The sequence below is a fragment of the Colius striatus genome, chromosome 21 (genome assembly GCF_028858725.1).
Source record: "Colius striatus isolate bColStr4 chromosome 21, bColStr4.1.hap1, whole genome shotgun sequence".
NCBI lineage: Eukaryota > Metazoa > Chordata > Aves > Coliiformes > Coliidae > Colius > Colius striatus.
The window spans coordinates 3,201,876-3,220,833 of record NC_084779.1 but is presented as its reverse complement, the minus strand read 5'-3'; the positions used below and the strand labels follow the sequence as shown (position 1 = coordinate 3,220,833).

Below are 18,958 nucleotides of genomic sequence, written 5' to 3'. Positions count from 1 at the left end.
ATCCCCCCAGAAACACGAGTGACTTCCCCCCCCATCTCCCAGGAACACGAGTGACATCCCCCCCAGCACCCCAGGAACACGAGTGACATCCCCCCAGCACCCAGCAACACGAGTGACATCCCCCCCCATCCCCCAGGAACACGAGTGACATCCCCCCCATCGCCCCAGGAACACAAGTGACATCTCCCCCCAATCCCCCCAGGAACACGAGTGACATCCCTCTCCATCCCCCCAGGAACACAAGTGACATCTCCCCCCATCGCCCCAGGAACACGAGTGACATCCCCCCAGCACCCAGCAACACGAGTGACATCCCCCCCCATTCCCCAGGATCACAAGTGACATCCCTCCATCTCCCAGGAACACGAGTGACATCCCCCCCAGCACCCAGGAACACGAGTGACATCCCCCCTATCCCCCCAGGAACACGAGTGACATCCCCCCATCGCCCCAGGAACACGAGTGACATCCCCCCAGCACCCAGCAACATGAGTGACATCCCCCCCCATTCCCCAGGAACACGAGTGACATCCCTCTCCATCCCCCAGGAACACAAGTGACATCCCCCCCCATCGCCCCAGGAACACAAGTGACATCCCCCCAGCACCCAGCAACACAAGTGACATTCCCCTCCAATCCCCCAGGGACACGAGTGACACCCCCCCCATCCCCACCCAAGGCGATTTTGGGGGACAGGAGGGTCACCCCAGCTCTGTGGCCTTGAGGCAGGGCTGGCACAGCGGCTGCCCCCAGCATGGGAGGTGGGCAGGGAGCTGGGGAGGACTCTGGGGTCACACAGGGGTGACTTCCCAGGGGGGGCAGCTGTCACATGCCCCCTGGCCCAGCACAACCCCCTGCCCCAGCTCCACTAACACCCCCCAGGACACTCTGAGGGTGTCCTTTGTGGTGGTGTTAGGGTGCAGGATGGGGAGCTCAACAACCCCCCCTCCTTCATGGGGGTGTCACATGCAGGGCAGGGAGGATGGGGGTGCTTCAAGAAAGCTGCCACAGCTCAACCAACAAGTTTAATCCAATGATATTTGCAAAGAACAGACAAAAACCCAGCAACTGGGGCCCTTTGGTGCCCTTTTCCAACCCCCCTCCTCCACCCTAGCCCAGGGCTGCTCAGCCCCAGGGCTCAGCCCTGCCTCCTGCCCCCCAACTTCAGCCCAGAGCCCCCCCAAGTCTGCAACAGGGAGAGAGAGTTTTGTTTTTGTAACATTAAAAACAAATGAACAGCAAATGGAAGAGGAAATAAAACCCCAGAGAACAGGGAGGGAATTCTGTACAGGAGCGAGTGCTTCAGGCAGGGAAGGGAAAAGCCTCCTGCTGAGGGGCCACATCCTGCTCTCCTCTTGCCTTGGGAGAGAACACACAGATCCAAATCCACCCCCTCCCTACACACAGAGTTAAAAGCTCCATGGCCTCCCTCCCAAAAGCTGCTGCACACAGCTGCTTCCCCTCCAAGCCCGCCCTGGGCTGGGGGCACCTGCAATTCGGCAGCTAAAAGAGAAACAAGTTAAAAGCAACTCCCCCGAGGGCAGGGGTTGATGTGTGCTCCCCCCTCCCAGCCCCAAACTCCTGCAATCCTTGGCAAAAACGAGCTGGTGGTGCTGGTGACATCCCCACTCACACACACACAGCTTCTGCTGGGGAAAGAAGTGAAAGGGTTGGAAAGGAGAAGTCTGATTTGCTGCTGGAGATCCCTGCCTGCCCTTTGAGAGGATGGAAGGGGGAGGTGAGTTCCTGCTCCTGCCAGGCAACAGGGGTCGGTGTGGGGAGACACAGATGTAAAAAAGTGTTACTGGTGTGCTCCTGAGGAAAAATGAGGAGTGGGAAGAAGAAAAACTCACCCCTCTTCATCCCTCCCCAGAAACACACAACCCCTGCAGCCCCTGAGCTGCCTCAGGCTCCCCCAGGGCAGGGGGACTCTGCCAGGGGCAAAAGGGCGTCTCAAATGATGTGAAAATCAAATCCCCCCCCCCCCCCCCAAAATGTTTCTAAACCCAGGTGCCCAGGGCCAGAGGAAAGGCCAAGTGGTTAGTGAAAGCTGATGGCCTGGGGGCTGTGAAGGTGAGGGGTGAGGAGGGGAGGGCAGCTGAGGGTTGGGAGGCAGAGCACAGCTTATGCTTTTGGTTAAATACTGGGTGGGGGTTTTTTTGAGGGGGGCAAGAGGGGGAGAGTCAGCCATTCCTCACCAAGTTCTCTGCTTCCATGTGGTACCGAGGGGGAGCAGCTCAGAGCCAGGGGGGGCTCGTGGGAGGAACCACAGCTCTCACTGCTGCTCTGTGGCAGCCCCCAGCCCCCCTGCACCGACCCCCCCGGGCTGGGGAGGGCAGAGTGTCCTTCAGTGCAATCTGCTTTGACATAAGGCATTTCAGTTGGTTTTTCTGAGGGGGGGAAAAGTCATTTTAAAATGGGTTTCTGCCTTCTGGAAGAGTCAAAGAGTTCAGTCCTGGATCCATCTTTTGTTTGTTTGTTTGTTTTCTCTTTTTAATGCCCTACCATGTCAAACTGCTCTTCCCTGCTGGGTGCTCCTCTGCTGCCAGCCTCCAGAAAACTATCAGTGTCCAAGTAAACCAGTCCCTGAGGAGAAAAGACACAAGCACAGAACGGTTGAGGTTGTTAAAGACCTTGAAGCTGCTGCAGTGCCAGCCCTGCCCTCACCCTGCCCAGCCCAGCACTGACCCACAGCCTCAGCACCTCACCCCACGCCTTTGGGATTCCTCCAGGGCTGGGCACTGCCCCAGCTCCCTGGGCAGCCTGGCACAGGGGCTCACACCCCTCTCAGGGAAACAGCTCTGCCTCAGCTCCAGCCTCAACCTCCCCTGGGGCAGCTGCAGCCCATTTGCCCTTGTCCTGTCATTCATGGCTGGGGAGCACAGCCCGACCCCCAGCTCCCTGCAGCCTCCTGGCAGGGAGTGTCAGAGAGTGCTGCTGGCTGCCCTCAGCCTCCTCTTCTCCAGGCTCAACACCCCCATTCCCTCAGCCCCTCCCCAGCCCCTTGTGCTCCAGCCCCTTCCCCAGCTCTGTGCCCGGCTCTGGCCACGCTGCAGCCCCTCAGTGTCCCTGTGGCAGTGAGTGAGGGGCCCAGCACTGACACAGCCCTGGAGCTGCAGCCTGCCCAGGGCCCAGCACAGGGGACAATCCCTGCCCTGCTCCTGCTGCCACCCCACTGCTGATCCCAGCCAGGATGCCCTTGGCCTTCTTGCCCCCCTGGGCACGCTGCTGGCTGCTGTTCAGGTTCAGTCCCCCCAGGCCCTTTGGTTGTGTTGCAAGGGGCTGTTGTGACCCAGGGGCAGCACCCAGCAACCACCATACAACAGTGACACTGATGGGATGAAGGCAATAAAGAGGTGAAGGAAAAACCCCAGACTCACCTTTAAATCCTTCTTCAGGCATACAAACTGAGGACAGAAAGAAACAGGTAGAAAGGAAAAGTTACTCTTCTCCTGCCCAGTGTTTCTATTCCTATCTCTGTCCAAGTGGTGCCGTGCCACTGAATCTCCCATGGAGAAAAGCTCCGACATTTCCATTTTCTACCCTTCCAACCCAAATCCAACCCAATCCTTGGCCACCACTCCCTAAAGGACAGCTGCAAGGTGCCTCCCCTGAGCCCCCAGCCCCCCCTCACCTTGCATAACGTCATCCATGGCCGCGTAATCCGCGATGGGCTCATCCGCCTGCAACAGCAACGGGAGTGGGGGTGAGTGGGCAAAGCCCTGCTGAGCCCACAGGGCCCTCAGGAAGGGAGTGGGGAGGGGTCTCTTGCCCAAAGTGTTTGGGAATGAGAGGTGGGGGAAATCCCTCCTGAATTGAGCCTTATCTTGGGCTGGTTCACACTCAGCTCAGCAGCTGAGGCCACATGATCAATACTCTAACGAGAGGATTTTCCTCCTTCAGGGAGGAGATCCAATGGGCACATGCAGTGCATGGTGGTTTTTATGAGCAGCACCACAGAGCCCCAGCATGAGGGGGGTGGGAAGGGCCCTGCAGAGCTGCTCCAGCCCCAGCCCCTGCTAAAGGAGGTTCCCCTGGCTCAGGGGGCACAGGAACGTGTCCAGGTGGGGTTGGAAACCTCCTGAGAAGGAGCCTCCACACCCTCCCTGGGCAGCCTGGGCCAGGGCTCCCTCACTGAAACACTGAAAGAGATTTTTCTTATGTTTAAATGGAACTTGTTGTGCTGCAGTTTATGCCCATCACCCCTTGTCCTGGCACTGGGCACCACAGAAAAAAGACTGACTCCATCCACCTGACAAACACCTTTTAAACACTTGTGTTGCTGAGATCCCCCTGAGCTCAGGCTTCTGTTCTCCAGGCTGAACAGCCCCAGGGCTGCAGCCTTTCCTCCTCACACACATGTTCCAGCCCCCCAGCATCTTGCTGGCCCTGCACTGGCCTCTCTGCAGCAGTTCCCTGTCTCTCTGCAGCTGGGGAGCCCAGCACTGGCCACAGGACTCCAGATGAGGCCTCAGCAGGGCAGAGCAGAGGGGCAGCACAACCTCCCTGGCCCTGCTGCCCACACTCTCCTTGCTGCCCCCAGGCTGCCACTGGCCCCTTGCCCACGAGGCCACGTTGCTGCTCATGTTGAGTTTGTTCTCCCCCAGCACTGCCAGGTCTCTCTCCTGGAGCTGCTCTCCAGCAGGTGACCCCCAGCCTGTGCTGCTGCTGGGCTTGTTCCTCCCCAACTCAGTTTGAGTCTCTGCTTTCTTCCTTTCAACCCCAGCAGCCCCCCACCCTGGTACCTTCAGTAAGATGACAGACTCAGGGATCACCCCCAGGCTGCCCAGCGTCGCCGTGTCGTCACTCAGGATCTTCCCATCAATGGACAAGTTCTGGTCGAAGGGAGCAACTGAAAATGCATGCATGATCTGTGCCAACACAATGAGACACGCTCACTTTGGGTGGAGGGAAAGAAAAACACCTCCCCATACCACTGAGCTACACAAACCCCAAGGGCAACCCGTGTCTTTCTGCCTCCATGGGGGCTTTTCCCCTCCCAACCACACGCTCCTGCTTTTGCGCTTTCTTCCTCAAAACAACTTGTTCCTTGGGGGAAACTCCTTCCCCTCCCACTTCCTCACCTGGATTTTCAGCTCTTTCAGTGTCTGGTTAGCAGAAACCAGCAGTGCTTTCTCCCCTCTGACCTTCCTGTGCCGGGTGCTCCGCCGGATGCCTTGTTTTTGGTAAGTGATGTAGCTCTGGTGGGAGACCTTCTGGCGCTTTGCACCACCGTTGGCCTGGAAACAAGAGGCAAACCCAACCCCCCCCCCAAAAACCACTCAGGAGATGCTTGATGAGAATTCCACATTTGAGATTGGTGGATAACATCCAGCTTCCCCTGAGCCTGGATTGTGCTTGGGGTGAGTTGGTGGAGTGAGGCAAAGGCAAAGGAGTCGAGAAGCCCTTTGGAAAGCCAACAGTGGGGTGTGAGCAGCAAGGGGATGGAAGGATTCATCCTGAAAGCTCAAGCTGTTGCTCCCAATGCTGAAGAGATGCAGGCAAGAGCCCACATGAGTCCTCACCAATGGCTGATGTCTCCTCAGTGAAGCCACAGTGTGAGGTGACCATTGCAAAGGAACTGACAATGACATTGCCACTGAGAGGGCAGTTTGAGGTGCTTGGCTTTGGTAAAGGAGGAGGAGGGTTATCCCAGCATGCTGACTCAGGAGGATGGTTGAAAAAAAAAAAGCAAGGAACCTGGAAGTGATTTTGACCTCTACCTGGTTAAAATCTGGGTCTTGCTCCCCCTCTGGCTTGTTTTCCTCCCTTTCCTCTTCAGCTTCTGAGCTGCTCACATTGAGCTCCGGAGCAGCGTCCTTCATTACCTGAAGTCATAAAAATCTCTGTAACTAACCCAACAGCACCAACCCAGACCATCAAATCACGGCAAACAGCTTCCAGAGACCTCCAGGATGGCACAAGGAATCAAGGCAGAGCAGGACCTGCTGCTCCACACACTCTGCTGAGTCGTCTCCACCCTTCCCCGGCTGCATCAAACCATGGTGAGATCTGGCCTGGGAGCACCAGCCCCTCTATTGAGCTGCAGGTGCTTCCTGCAGCTTGTGCCCTGCCCTCATCTCTAGTCAAAAGCAGTCTCCAGGGGCCTGGACTGATTTCTTTTCCACTAGCTGGCTGCTTCTCTGGCTCATTTAAGCATCTTACGAGAGCCTTAACGTGGAGAAAGGAATATTATCTGTAAATGAGACACTTATCCCTCCCTGCCCAGACTGACAGGGGCACTCAGCACCAGGATTTATGGGTCTGGAGGTTGTAAGGAAACGAGATCTAAATAATTTACACAGACATCTGAAGTAAAAAGGATGTTTGGTTCTGTCTAAGTCACTCCAGGAAGCACAGACCTGCTGGATGTGAACTCACAGCGGTGCTGGGGCTGGAGCTTGAGGGAGCCCAAAGCACTTTCCACCCTGGAAGCCTGGCTTGGCTCAGCAGTGGGGTGGCAGCAGGAGCAGGGCAGGGCTTGTCCCCCTGTGCTGGGTGGGCTGGGCAGTGTGAGGGGAGGGTTTGGACTCCAGGAGCTTAAAGGGCTTTTCCAACCAAAATGGTTCTGTGATTAACGAAGGACGTTGCAGAAAAGCTCTTTCCCCCTCTCTCCAACTCCAGCTGCTCAGCAAAGAATAGCTGTCTGTCTTTTTGCTCAGCCCCATCTGTGAGCACAGTCCTGTCCAGCACCAGAAAAAACACCAACCCACAGTCAACCAACCAACCAACCCACAGTAAACCAACCAACCAGCCTCCTCTGCACCAGAGCCATGGTGCAGCCTCGGATTCAGCCTCAAGACAGGCAGAAAACCTTTGGCTGATGGCTCAAGGCTGTGCCACGTGCTCTACATCTCACAAGCAAAACAGAAACCACTTAGCCTCTGAAGCCCTGTAGTTTTCTGGGCTCCAGCTCCTTCCTTAGATGGGCAGGGATGTGGAAATCAGTAAGATGCTAAAACAACCCCCCCTCCAAACAACAAAATCCAACCCCCACAGTGAAAAGGTGTGGGAACATCTTCATCTGAGCTTGCCCACGAGCCTTGGTTCTCCCCTAAGGCATGAAACAAGGCTTAAGGAGGAAGATGGACTGCAGGCAGCTTTTAAGTACCTGTAAAGCCAATTCTAGAGCTCTTAAAGCCACCAGGAAAGCTGAGACACAACTCACAGCTTTGTAGGGGATCCTGCAAACCATCTCTTGTTAGTTCATCAGCACGAAGGTTAAGAGCTTATTTCTCTCTAGAAATGGCACTTGAACAACCAAGAAAGGAAATGAGAGATCTTGGAGGGGGAGAACAGGTAGAGCCTGGTAACACAGTTATCAAGATAGAATGGTATTGCCTCAACCAACCAATGCTGGGGATGTCTGTGAAGATCCCTGATAACACACAGGGCTCGGTTTGGCAGGAGGGAGACTGGAAGAGATCACATTTTCAGAGCAGCTACAGTCAGAAATTTTCCCATGGGCTATTTTTGCCCAAGTGATGGCTTTCACAAGCCACAGAGAGCAGCCCTGCCCACTGCCACAGGCCACCCACAGCAGGGCCCAGCCCCTCAGGGAGGTGAGGGGCTGCCACAGCCGCCGGGTTCGGATCGGTGTTTGATACTTGGTGAGGTTCCTGTTGAATGAAAGGGAAGCAGGAAGGAGCCAGGAACCAGCCAGGCCTGAGGAAGAGAGCTCCTACCTTCTTATTATCCACCACTTTATGGATGTAGATAGTTGCCTGGGTGTACTCCCTTAAGTCTCGTTGCTGTTGGCACAACAGCCCTTCTCTGCACTCTGGACAGAGCTCTGGGGAGGCACAAAGGAAAAATGCATTGAATTGTTTCAGCTCCTTGGAGACACCTGCCCTGAGCAGATCACACAACCAGGGGCATCAGCCAAGCTCCCTGCTTACACCCCATCCCCTTAGGTCATACTATTAAGATCATTCAATCCAACCCTTCACCTCACACTGCCAAGCCCACCACTAACCCATGACCCTCATAGAGTGGTAGGGTTGGAAGGGATCTCCAGAGATCATCTAGTCCTCAGCATCCATCCTTTCAATATCTCTGATCCTTTATCCCAAAAGGGAACAGTTTCCCAGGGTGCTGGCACTGGATTAGCAAAAGAAGGTGTCAGAAGGTTGGGGCAGCACATTTTTCAATGGTATCCAGCAACAGGACAAGGGGTGATGGGATGAAGCTGGAACACAAACAGTTCCATTTAAACACAAGGCAAAACTGTTTCAGTGAGGGAGCCCTGGCCCAGGGAGGGTGTGGAGGCTCCTTCCTTGGAGCTCTTCAGGACCCTCCTGGACACGTTCCTGTGTGACCTGATCTAGGTGGGAGCTGCTTCTGCAGGGGGCTTGGATGGGATGAGCTCTGCAGGTCCCTTCCAACCCCCACCATGCTGTGACTCTGTGATTCTATGAGAAGAAAAGAGCCCAGGCAGCAGCCAGGGATCCACTCACGGGGCTCAGAGGTGTAGAGCTCGCTCTCAGGGGCCTGCCCAGCACTTGGCCTTCGGCTGATTTTGATGACGTGATCCACAACGAAGAGTTTTTGAATCCTCTCCCACTCGCTGGGCCATATGAGAGCTATACTGTGCAAAGGAACAACAACCTGCTTTGTGCCATGGAAAAGCCAAGCCTTGAGCTCCTCAACAGCCTTCCCCCCACCATTTTTTTTTGCTTTTCAGCTGGAGGATGAAAGAAAAGCTGCAGAACTCCCCCCTTCCCCCCCAGTGCAGAACTGCAGCTCGGCAGGAGGGCCTGTGCCTAAGATAACAGGGCCACAGTAAGTGTGTTATTAGTGACGCTGTTCTGCTCCAGTCACGCCAGAGGGAGGATGGAGGAGGAGGAGGAGGAGGAGAGGAGTGGAAGATCTGCTACTTTTAGTTCTGCATCGCTGCAAAAAGCAATGCTACAGAGCACAAACTCCAGCCCAGTGTCCAGCACTCTGAGGGCAAGTGTCATGCAAAACAAATGGTAAGGAAGTTGGTTGTTCCTATGCCCTGGTCAAATTCAAGGTAGTTTATTGATAGGAATTAGCCAAGCTGAAGTAAACTCTCTTTTTGTTATCCTGACCCAACATCCTTAGGTCTCCTCACATGAAGGCAAAAATGGGCCTGAGAATTCTGTTTCTGCAGGGAAAGCATTTGCTCCTCACGTCGCTGCAGCTCTGCGAACGTTCCCTGAGGCTCACCAGGAATGAAAACAGACACAGGAAGAGGAAAAAAACTCACAGTTTGGAGTCTTCTTTGGTCATGGATGTGTAGGTGAACATGAGACCTCCGTGGGGGCAGAGGAGAGCACTGTTTCCTACCGAGGACACGGGGCTGTACCGAGTGGGCCTCCTGCAAAGGGATGGAGGGGTTTGCAAAAGCTCCCTCTGGTTATTTCACAAGAACCCAACACCACTGTGCAGGCAGCCAGGAAGAAATCACAGGTGAGTGTTTACAGAAGGCATTCCAAACAGGGGAATAGTCAACTGCTACCAAAGAGGAGATCAGATCTGCGTTCCTGTGTGTTGCAAAACGCTTCAGCTATCTAGCAGGGATCTGAGAGGTGCCCTTTGCTGGGATACGGCGCCAGACAGCTGAAAAACTAATCAGGTTAGGATCTAATCCAACCATCTGGTTAGGGCACAGTAAACAAGGAAACTCAGGCTGCTTACAACCTATTACAACTGATCCTAAGCCCTGCTCCCTTGGTTCTCCAAAGGCAGTGGGTAACTACACACCACAGCGGGATTCAAAAGCAAAAGCATCTCCCTTGTGATGAAAGGCTGAGGGAGCTGTGGTCTGGAGCTTGGAGGAGACTGAGGGGTGAGCTCATTCATGTTACAAACCCATCAAGGGTGGGTGTGAGGAGGCTGGAGCCAGGCTGTGCTCAGGGATGCCAATGACAGAACAAGGGGCAACGGGCACAAGCTGGAACAGAAGAGGTTCCAAAGCAACACAAGGCAGAATTTGTTCCCTGTTGAGGTGAGGGAGCCCTGGCAGGGGCTGCCCAGATGGGCTGTGGAGGCTCCTTCTCTGGAGACATTCCAACCCAGCTGGATGAGTCCCTGTGTGCCCTGCTCTAGGTGGTGCTGCTCTGGCAGGGGGGTTGCACTGGATGAGCTTTCCACGTCCCTCCCAGCCCTTGAGACTCTGTGACTGATCTACAGCTCATCCCAAACCAGTACAAAAAGCACCGAGAAACCTCAGGCTGAGTTACCTGACAAACTTCCTCCATTCTTCTACAAAGAACTGCGAAACAATATACAGCTCATCTGTCTCCTGGAGGTGAAAAAGAGAAACCACAAGGATGTGTTTTAATTAAGGCAACACTAGAGCTGAGGTGACTGTTGTGCTGCCTCTGCCGCTCTCCCCGAGACCTCGGTCTGCCTACCATGACAACTCCATCCCAGCACGCAGGGAAAGCCAAGTGAAACAATTCAGGATCAAGTGCTAAGCACTTGCATTACTAATCTCGTGTTTATTACAAAGTTAATTTAGCTTTAGATCCAATTACCTTTAATTCACAGCAGGGAACAGTCATTTCCCCCCCCTGGAGCAGCTCAGACTCGCCAGTACCGTGTTGTCTCTGGTCACTGGGGGCTGAAAGCAGATGCACCTCTGCACCCCCTCAGGGTGAGACCCCCCCCAACCTGCCTTATTTGTTTCATCCTTTCCAATCCCACAAGTTGCTCCTTTTGGCAGCAGCATGGATTCAACCCCATACATATGCATCCTCACCAGGCAGTGGTTTTAGGAGACTGTCGTTTCCCTGCCCTGAGTGATTTGCCATGGGATGGTTCACTCCTGGACCAGAAACCACTGAGGTTCCAAGAGCTGACTGACCAAAAGCTCACCCACTCTCATCTCCCTCCCCAAGGTAGATTTAAGGGCTCACTGTCTTTCTCAAGAAAACCCATCACACCTGATGACTACATGGGTATTGGTTTTTAACCTCTTTTCATCTCCTCTAGATTAACCCCCTCTGCTTCTTTCCTCCTCTGAACCTCAACTGCTTTGGATCAGGAAAACTCAGAAAGTTCAAGGGTGAGATGCCTTTTATCATGCTTCCTTGGGAAATTCAAAGACAGTGGAGGATGTAGCCTCCCTTCCTGGAGAGACCCTCACATTTGGAGCTGACCCATGGCCATGTACTCCAGCTACAAAAGCAGATTCAACCAGACACTGCTCTTAAAATCCTGCCAAGTAGAACCTGGCAGCTCTCCAGCACTCAACTTCTCTCATTTTTGGGGCTCTTTAGTTCTGAGATGTGGATCTGTATTGAGCTCAGTATTTCTTCATGGCTGGAGAAAGCTCCCAGGAGCAGCGAGCTGCCCTCCCATGTAGGAGCAACTGAGGCAGACACCTGCCAAAGCAGCTTGGCAGGAGCTGAGAGTCAATCATTAATCAGCATTGTGAGACATCCAGGAGCCAAGGCCTGGAGCCAACAGCTTGGGCCATTCTTCTGAGTGGCCTCAAAGCCCCTGGAAAGTCCTGGAGAGCTGCACATTTGTGCCAGGGAGAAGCTGGTACGATTGCTCTCGCATGCCCAAGGGCTTCAGCAGTTAGGGAAGCTCCCTCTGAGCTCTAGGGACATAGGAGATGCTGGAGCATGGGTGAGTTTTGTCCATCCCACAGTGGAAGGCAGATGGAGGGCAGTGGGAAGCCACAGCCACATCATTTCAGTCCTTCTAGACTGGGGACCTCATCAACACTTATCAATAGCTGAATGGTAGGTGTCAGCTGGATGGGGTGACACTTTTTTCCTGTGGTGCCCAATGACAGGACAAGGGGTGATGGACAGAAGCTTGAGCACAAAAAGTTCCACTTAAACACAAAGAAGGAACTTGTTTGGTGCTGAGGTGAGGGAGCCCTGGCCCAGGCTGCCCAGGGAGGGTGTGGAGGCTCCTGCTCAGGAGGTTTCCAACCCCACCTGGACACGTTCCTGTGCCCCCTGAGCCAGGGGAATCTGCTTGAGCAGGGGCTGGGGCAGCTCTGCAGGACCCTTCCCACCCCCACCATCCTGGGCTTCTGTATGATTCTGTGACTCTAGGGACAGGCAGAACTACAGCAGCAATGTTGTCACTGCTTATCTAGCTGACTCAGGGCCAGTGCCAGCTATGTTGGCACAACAGCCACTCTCGTGTATCTTTGGCAGGGCTTTGTGCCAGCACAGCTTAACCAGGGGAAATCACACCTCAGCACACCACTCGTGTAAGCTCCCTTGGCACAGCTTCCCAGCACAGGCACAGCCTCACTGGGCCCAAGGGAATGATTATCAGGCAGTCTCTCTAAGAGATGAAATCAAGTTTCTTAAGGAGAGGGATAAAAGCCACTAAAAAGCTCCCCCCTCAAGCCCTGCTGCCTTCCCCTGCTCCCCCTCCTGCCCTTACCTGAGGCCAGTTGCCCAGGCAAGGTCTGCATTTATCATGAAACAGGTTCTGGAGGGAAGTCTTCTGCTCACTGGCCATCATCTTATGCAGAGCTTCATTTTCCTCTCCTTCACGCTCCAAAATCTGCAGGAGACAGTTCATTAGAGCAGAGCCTCAGCCCCCAGCTGCTGCTGAAAGGTGACAGGACTTTCCCTCACTGCACCACACCACATTGGAAAGGAAACCAGAAACATAACGGTGTATTTACAGTCAGCAAAGGGGTAATATCATCTGGCCTTCAAATACCTTGCACTGGGAACAGCATTCTTTGTTGTTTGGGAATTCAGGGGCCTTTGGAAAATATTGCTTGAGCTTCTCCCAGGCTTCCTTTGAAACCACCCTGCGTTCGTTCTCGGATATGCACAGGTCACCTGCAGAGAGAAGAGCTTTGCTCTCGATGTGCTCAAGCCACGTTTGGCAGCTCTAACTAGATTGAAGAGATTACAAGGTATAAATGTGGGGGAAGATATCCACGTGCTTATCAGCCACCACCATGCCAGCACAACAGCAGAAAAGGGCAACTAATACACAAAGTCACCTTCAGCTGCTTCATCATTTCCTTGTTTAGATGGGAAAAATAACAGTGTGTGGCTTGAACTCATGCAAATGGCTTCTTGGTTTCCAAGCTCACAAAGCCAAGCAGCTGATCTAACACAAGTGGTGGTGAAGAGCTGCTCAGAAGAGCAGGAGCATGTCACAGAGGGCACAGGGCTACTGGTGTCTGGTCTTGGCTACCTATGGCAACTCCATTTACCAAGCTGCAGACTAATCCCCTGCCCCATGGAACAGGAGTCTGGTGCTTTCCACATCTTTGACAAACCAAATTGTCACTGTGTCACTTCAGATGGCTTCATGTGCTGTATCCAAGCCCCTCAAAATCTGTAAAGGGCAGATTCTGCTCCCTAGATGTGCTCTAGGGTGTAAAGACACAAAGGAAGATTTACCAGCTATCGCCCCAACAACTTTCCTGGTGTATTATGGATCCTGATGCTCAAGAAGCTCAAAAAAACTCACCCCAAAATGACTTAACGTGAGGCATTTGTCATTTTAGTGACAGTGGAGCAGAGAAGAGTTTGGACACCACCAGTGTGACAGCAGGCACTGTGGGTCAAGTGTGGCTTAGGCAAGCTGAGGGGCCTGAGGGCTTGGCCAGCGACCTCTTGCCTGGCTGATGGTCACCAAGGGGAAAACACAACCCCATTTCCCCTGGAGAGAGCAGCAGGGAAGTCAAAGCCTGACTGCACTAAATGAGAAATGCACCTTCAGTCAGTTGGCAGATCTGCACTGAGGGGCTGCAACGTGGCCAGAGCTGGGCACAGAGCTGGGGAAGGGGCTGAGGGAATGGGGGTGTTGAGCCTGGAGAAGAGGAGGCTGAGGGCAGCCAGCAGCACTCTCTGACACTCCCTGCCAGGAGGCTGCAGGGAGCTGGGGGTCGGGCTCTGCTCCCCAGCCATGAATGACAGGACAGGGCAAATGGGCTGCAGCTGCCCCAGGGGAGGTTGAGGTTGGAGCTGAGGCAGAGCTGTTTCCCTGAGAGGGGTGTGAGCCCCTGTGCCAGGCTGCCCAGGGAGCTGGGGGAGTGCCCAGCCCTGGAGGGATCCCAAAGGCGTGGAGCTGAGGTGCTGAGGGCTGTGGGTCAGTGCTGGGCTGGGCAGGGTGAGGGCAGGGCTGGCACTGCAGCAGCTTCAAGGGCTTGAACAACCCAAAGGATTCTGTGATTGTATGAAATAAGAACAGCCACCACAGCAGCAAGACACACACTGGATCTCAACGTGCCACGGCAATATTCACACCTCAGTGTGGATTTCACCATCAAAAGGGAAGCAAGACAGCAGCTGGGAAGTGTGGAGGCTGAGGGGTGCTGAGCAAAGGGCACCACACCTTAGAATCTGCAGTTCTGTTGCCTGAAGAACTGAAGGAAGCCAGGCAGAAAGGCTCCTGCCTCCCCCCCCTCCGGCAGCTCTTTAACATTACAAGCAGCTCCTCAGGCCCACAGCCCCAGCAGCTTTCCTCTCTCCAGCCAAGCCTGGATTTCTGCCAGCCCCAAAGGGGAAAAAATAGCAACACTCCCCTCCTGCTCTTCCTCTAATAAACAAAGGTCGGGCTGGGCTGCCTCACTGCAGCACTTGGCCACTGCTGCTTCATCAAACACACCAGTGTGGCCAGCTTTACCATAGCAGGAGGCAGGAGCAGGCTGCTTTCCAGGGCCAGCAAGGATGGGAGGAAAAGAGAAAGGGAAAGAGCATGTACAAAGAAATGCCTCGACAGCACATGACTAATGAAAACACATGAATGCACCGTCGAGGTGGAAAAAGATCAGATCTGGGTGTGCAGGGAACAAGTGCTTTGCCATCTGGAAGGTGATGAGCCTAACTGCTGCTGACCCTGCTTCCTGCTCCCACTGCCCAGGGAAATGTTCTGGGCAGGGTTATCAAAGACATTCTCACTTGGTATCTGGAAGAAATTAGTTGCTGAGGTCAGGCAGTAAAAAAAACTGCAGCGAAGATGAAAAGGGAGTTCTTAAGGGAAGGCCTGGATGGCATTTCTGGAGAGCAGCCAGACCTCAGAGGATAAAGCACTGGCTCTTCCAGAGCCTACCATGAAGGGAGCAACTTCCTCTACAGCAAAATGAAAGCTGTGGGACCCACACTGCACATTTGCTGCCCCACTCCAGAGGGAAATATTAAAGCTGGGAAGGTTGTTTGCAGTGAGCAGCTGGAGTTTGGCTCCAGAGGATGACACCTGACCTGCCAGCAGCCTCCATATTCGCTGTTATTTATTGTGAGATGACCCAAAGTCACAGATCAAGCAGCCATTTACCAGCACAACATGCTCAGAGGCCCATTGGCCTATTTTTATCACGTCTGGCTGTCTTAAATATTTCACCACCACGCTGCAGGCTTTTGTTTAACAGCAGCAGCCTCCAGGCAATGGGAAACACAGCACTAAAGGCTCTGAGAAACAGCTAACTGGGGGACAAAGTGCTTAAACACTTCAGCCTTAAAATGAGGCTTTATCAAGCCATTACTGCACATCTGTGATCAGCCTCCATGGCAGGAGGTGTGCTGCTAATTGATGGCATTGCTTCCTTCTTGCTAGGAACAAGATGGAGCACCCCTGGGAGGGAAACTGATGCTCCCAAAGAGGAGTTTGCCACGACAGAGCTAAGTCTGGGGGTGACCCCTACCATTCTGTGATTCTATGACATACAAGCTAGAACCAGGGAAGATTTAAACAGCAGTGTAGCCAAGGATCACGGGATCATTTGGGTTGTTAAAGCCCCTGAAGCTGCTGCAGTCCCAGCCCTGCCCTCACCCTGCCCAGCCCAGCACTGACCCACAGCCCTCAGCACCTCAGCTCCATCCTTTGGGATCCCTCCAGGGCTGGGCACTCCCCCAGCTCCCTGGGCAGCCTGGCACAGGGGCTCACACCCCTCTCAGGGAAACAGTTCTTCCTAATAGCCAAGGTTGTAGTTAATGAACCATCACTGAGCAAAACGACCAACTTGGGGTCAAAACCTTGTGTAAATAGGTTGGTAAATCAGTATCCTCAGTGGCCCTGGCAGCCTGCAGATAAAACCATGTTTCTGCAGTTATTAGCTATGTGCTCCAGTTGTCACATAAACCAGGAGAACAAACACATCCTCTCAGCTCCCACCTTGACTGAGTTACCCCACCTAATTGCTCTTCTAATAGTTTCAGAGCTTCTAAGTGGCTGCAGGTGCCAGGTTCTGCCCTGGCTCCATCACTTCCTTGGGGAGGAGAGGAGGAGGTGCTCCCTTCTGCAGCCCAGCACTTCCCACAGCATCCAAACCTCTCTGTGCTTCCACAGAGTCTGCACCACCACGTGACAGCACTGGCAAAGAAAAGCTCCGAGTTTGAACATCAAGAAACACCAGGCACATGAGAGATGAAGTGGATTACCTCAGTAAGGGCAAAGAGAGCAAAGGCTCCAAGGTTAATGTCTCCAGCAGTGGACAACAACAGATATATTCAGCTCCATCCCCCACAGAGACTTACCATGTGGGCAAACGATGTCTTCATTAAAATTTAACTCCTCTTCCTCCTCTCTCTTCTCTTCACTTGGTTCATCTAATTAAAGAAAAAGATAAAGATTGCAGAGTTCCCCTCCCAAAGAAAGGTAAAAAACTCTTAGTGAGGAGAAGGAGCAGGGTTGCCTTCCAAACTGGGGTGAAACCTTTAACCCACAGGTGGGGGGGCTCTGGAAGGAAATCTGTTATTGTCCCACGTCCTGGCCCCTGGGCAGGCAGGATTACAGGCCACAGACCATGCAGGAGTGCTTTGAAGTGTGTGGAGCACAAGCTGGTCCTTTGTGAGCTTACAAAGGATGCATTTGTTCAGGCTGAAACCCCCCAGGGGTCCAAGTGCTCCCAAAGATCTCGGAATTTAACCTAAACACGAGTCTAGGTAAGAGCTCAGGAGGCAGAAACCTTCTTGGGCAAATATTAGTCCACTCTTTGCCTTGAGGATACTGATCTAAACCAGATGCTGCCTGACAAACTGAAGGGAAGCCTGCCAGGGGTCTGACAAGCCCCACCTTAATCTATAATGTCTAGTTAAGAAGCTCAGCTCCACAGACAGAAGCCCTTGGGCCAGCAAATGGGAGCCTCAGAACCACAATGATGTGTCAGTAAAGCATCTCTAACGACCTGCCTAATGAGCAAGTTGGCTTGTGAGTAATTCAAATGTACTACTGGGGGTTGCAACCGGTAACTCAGCCCTTCTCTCCAGGGATGCTCCCCCAGCTGGGTCAGTTTACAGGCCTTTCCAGCAGGGCTGTGCTGGTCTCAGAGCCTTCAAGCCCAAGATCAATGCCATTAGCCCATCATTTTCATTCAAACAAGCTTCTTGCTCTCAGCTCCTAAACAAAAAGCTCAACAAAACAGATGGTTTCTAAAGGTTTAAAGAGCAGAAGGCAAATAAAACCCCCACCTATTCCCACAGATTCACAATAAGGGCAAAGAAGAGAACTCAATTCAGGGTTTATTTCCTTCCCCTGCCTGTGTTTTCATCCATGTATCTTCACAACAAACATCTTCATCCCTTCCCCCAGGTAATTTTCCTGTTTCCTCCTCCTCTGTGCTCTTTCATTCAGATAAAAGCAGATGAAAAGACCATGTGTCTGGGGCTGTAATTTTACCTCATCTTCTCCCAGTCTGAAGATCACCCAGCAGTTTTGAAGCTTATCAAATAAAAACCTCCTTAAATGAAGCAGCTCTTTTATTTATCATCCTTTTCCTCCCTATTCATACCAACAGGAACAAAACAGCTCCAGGAACACCTGACGTTGTCTTTTGTTAAGAGCTATCAGTCAGAGCCTGGTAGGTCTCCACAAACAACACAACTACCTTTGTTTTGTGCATTCCCATTCATTTTTCCATTGCTGTGCTCTGTGTCTTCATCTTGCTCATTCAGTTGCTCCAGAGCCAGCTGACGCCAGCTCCTCAAGGACGCTTTCCCAACCCAAAACCCGTCGCTCCTGCAAGAGAACAGCGACAAAACACGTGAATGGCAACTCCCTTCTCCTTCAGAGCCCAAACAGGAACATCTGGAGGACTAAAAAAGCCCTTTAAGCCCTGATAACCTACCCCTTGACTGTTATCTTCAGCAAGTTGGTCACTGTTTTGTAGTCTTCGTTTAACTGGTTCTTCAGGCGCAGGATTCGACACCTTTCTACCACACACTCCTTGCAAAGTGCTTTCACTGCAGGGGTTGGGGGGGAGAAAGAAACACAATTTATTGCTCAGACTGGTGTACAACCAACTATTCCTGCCTCCAGCCTGAGATTTGACATGTAAATGAGGAGATCCCCGGGGTTACTGCCAGATCAGGCCGCATTTGAAGCTTAAATAAGCGTTAAACAGTTCAGCCGAGGTGTGATCTGTTGTGCCAGCTGGTAGCAACAGTTCCCAATGGCAGCTTCCAGCCAGGTCACAACCACAGGAGACAAAAGGCATGACAGCTTAGGCATATGCAAGGGGGGGGGGGGGGAAAGAGCCTGTTTCCTGGCACTTTGCCAGTTAAACCCAGGACAACCCCCACAACCAAAACAAAACATCCCTCCTGCAAAGCTACACCAGGCTATGAGGAGTTGAAATCCTTCAGCTGGGCGTGTATTTCCATCTGGGAGCAAGAGGGTTGGATTCAGGGAAGTAAGTCAGAGAATGCAGTGCATCTGATCCATCCCTCTCAGCTGCACTCAACAAAAACCACCCCTCAAACCCTGCAGGCCATCTTCCAGTTGACTAATAAACCTCGGCCTGGCTTGTTAGCTGTTTTCCCCTGCGTCACAGTAGTTTCTTCCCTATGAGCTCCTACTGGGAGCTGAGCTAATTTGGTCTCAGTGGGAGTTAGTGAGCTCCTTTCTAAAAGGAAAGTTAAGCCTGGGGCTTGATCAAAGGGATGCCCAAAGACTGGAAGGGTTGTGCTGCCCTTCAAAAACCAAATGAGCGACAGATGCCTGTGACACAAGCAGAGAGGCCAAAAGGTGTGTGCTTCCCGCAGATGAGGCAGCTTAGGAC

General features: G+C 53.1%; 1 protein-coding gene across 5 annotated transcripts in view; it reads right to left on the bottom strand.

The window, feature by feature from the left end:
- Positions 1-1,012: 1,012 nt before the first annotated feature.
- Positions 1,013-18,958, bottom strand: part of USP48 (ubiquitin specific peptidase 48) — a 37,253-nt gene continuing 19,307 nt past the window's right edge. Inside the window, exons 13-27 of one of the 5 annotated variants that reach the window (XM_062013142.1) lie at positions 18,026-18,140; positions 17,786-17,916; positions 16,437-16,508; positions 12,664-12,788; positions 12,379-12,501; positions 10,206-10,267; positions 9,230-9,340; positions 8,457-8,587; positions 7,686-7,792; positions 5,724-5,828; positions 5,085-5,240; positions 4,746-4,871; positions 3,635-3,683; positions 3,381-3,407; positions 1,013-2,586 (exon numbers count right to left, since the gene is read on the bottom strand). In XM_062013142.1, coding sequence (XP_061869126.1) covers positions 2,564-2,586; positions 3,381-3,407; positions 3,635-3,683; positions 4,746-4,871; positions 5,085-5,240; positions 5,724-5,828; positions 7,686-7,792; positions 8,457-8,587; positions 9,230-9,340; positions 10,206-10,267; positions 12,379-12,501; positions 12,664-12,788; positions 16,437-16,508; positions 17,786-17,916; positions 18,026-18,140 — 1,463 coding nt within the window. In that variant the 3' untranslated portion in view covers positions 1,013-2,563. Of the gene's footprint in view, positions 2,587-3,380; positions 3,408-3,634; positions 3,684-4,745; positions 4,872-5,084; positions 5,241-5,723; positions 5,829-7,685; positions 7,793-8,456; positions 8,588-9,229; positions 9,341-10,205; positions 10,268-12,378; positions 12,502-12,663; positions 12,789-16,436; positions 16,509-17,785; positions 17,917-18,025; positions 18,141-18,958 lie in introns of those variants that run through there. The other 4 variants (XM_062013143.1, XR_009820228.1, XR_009820229.1 and 1 more) reach the window with 4 other exon arrangements.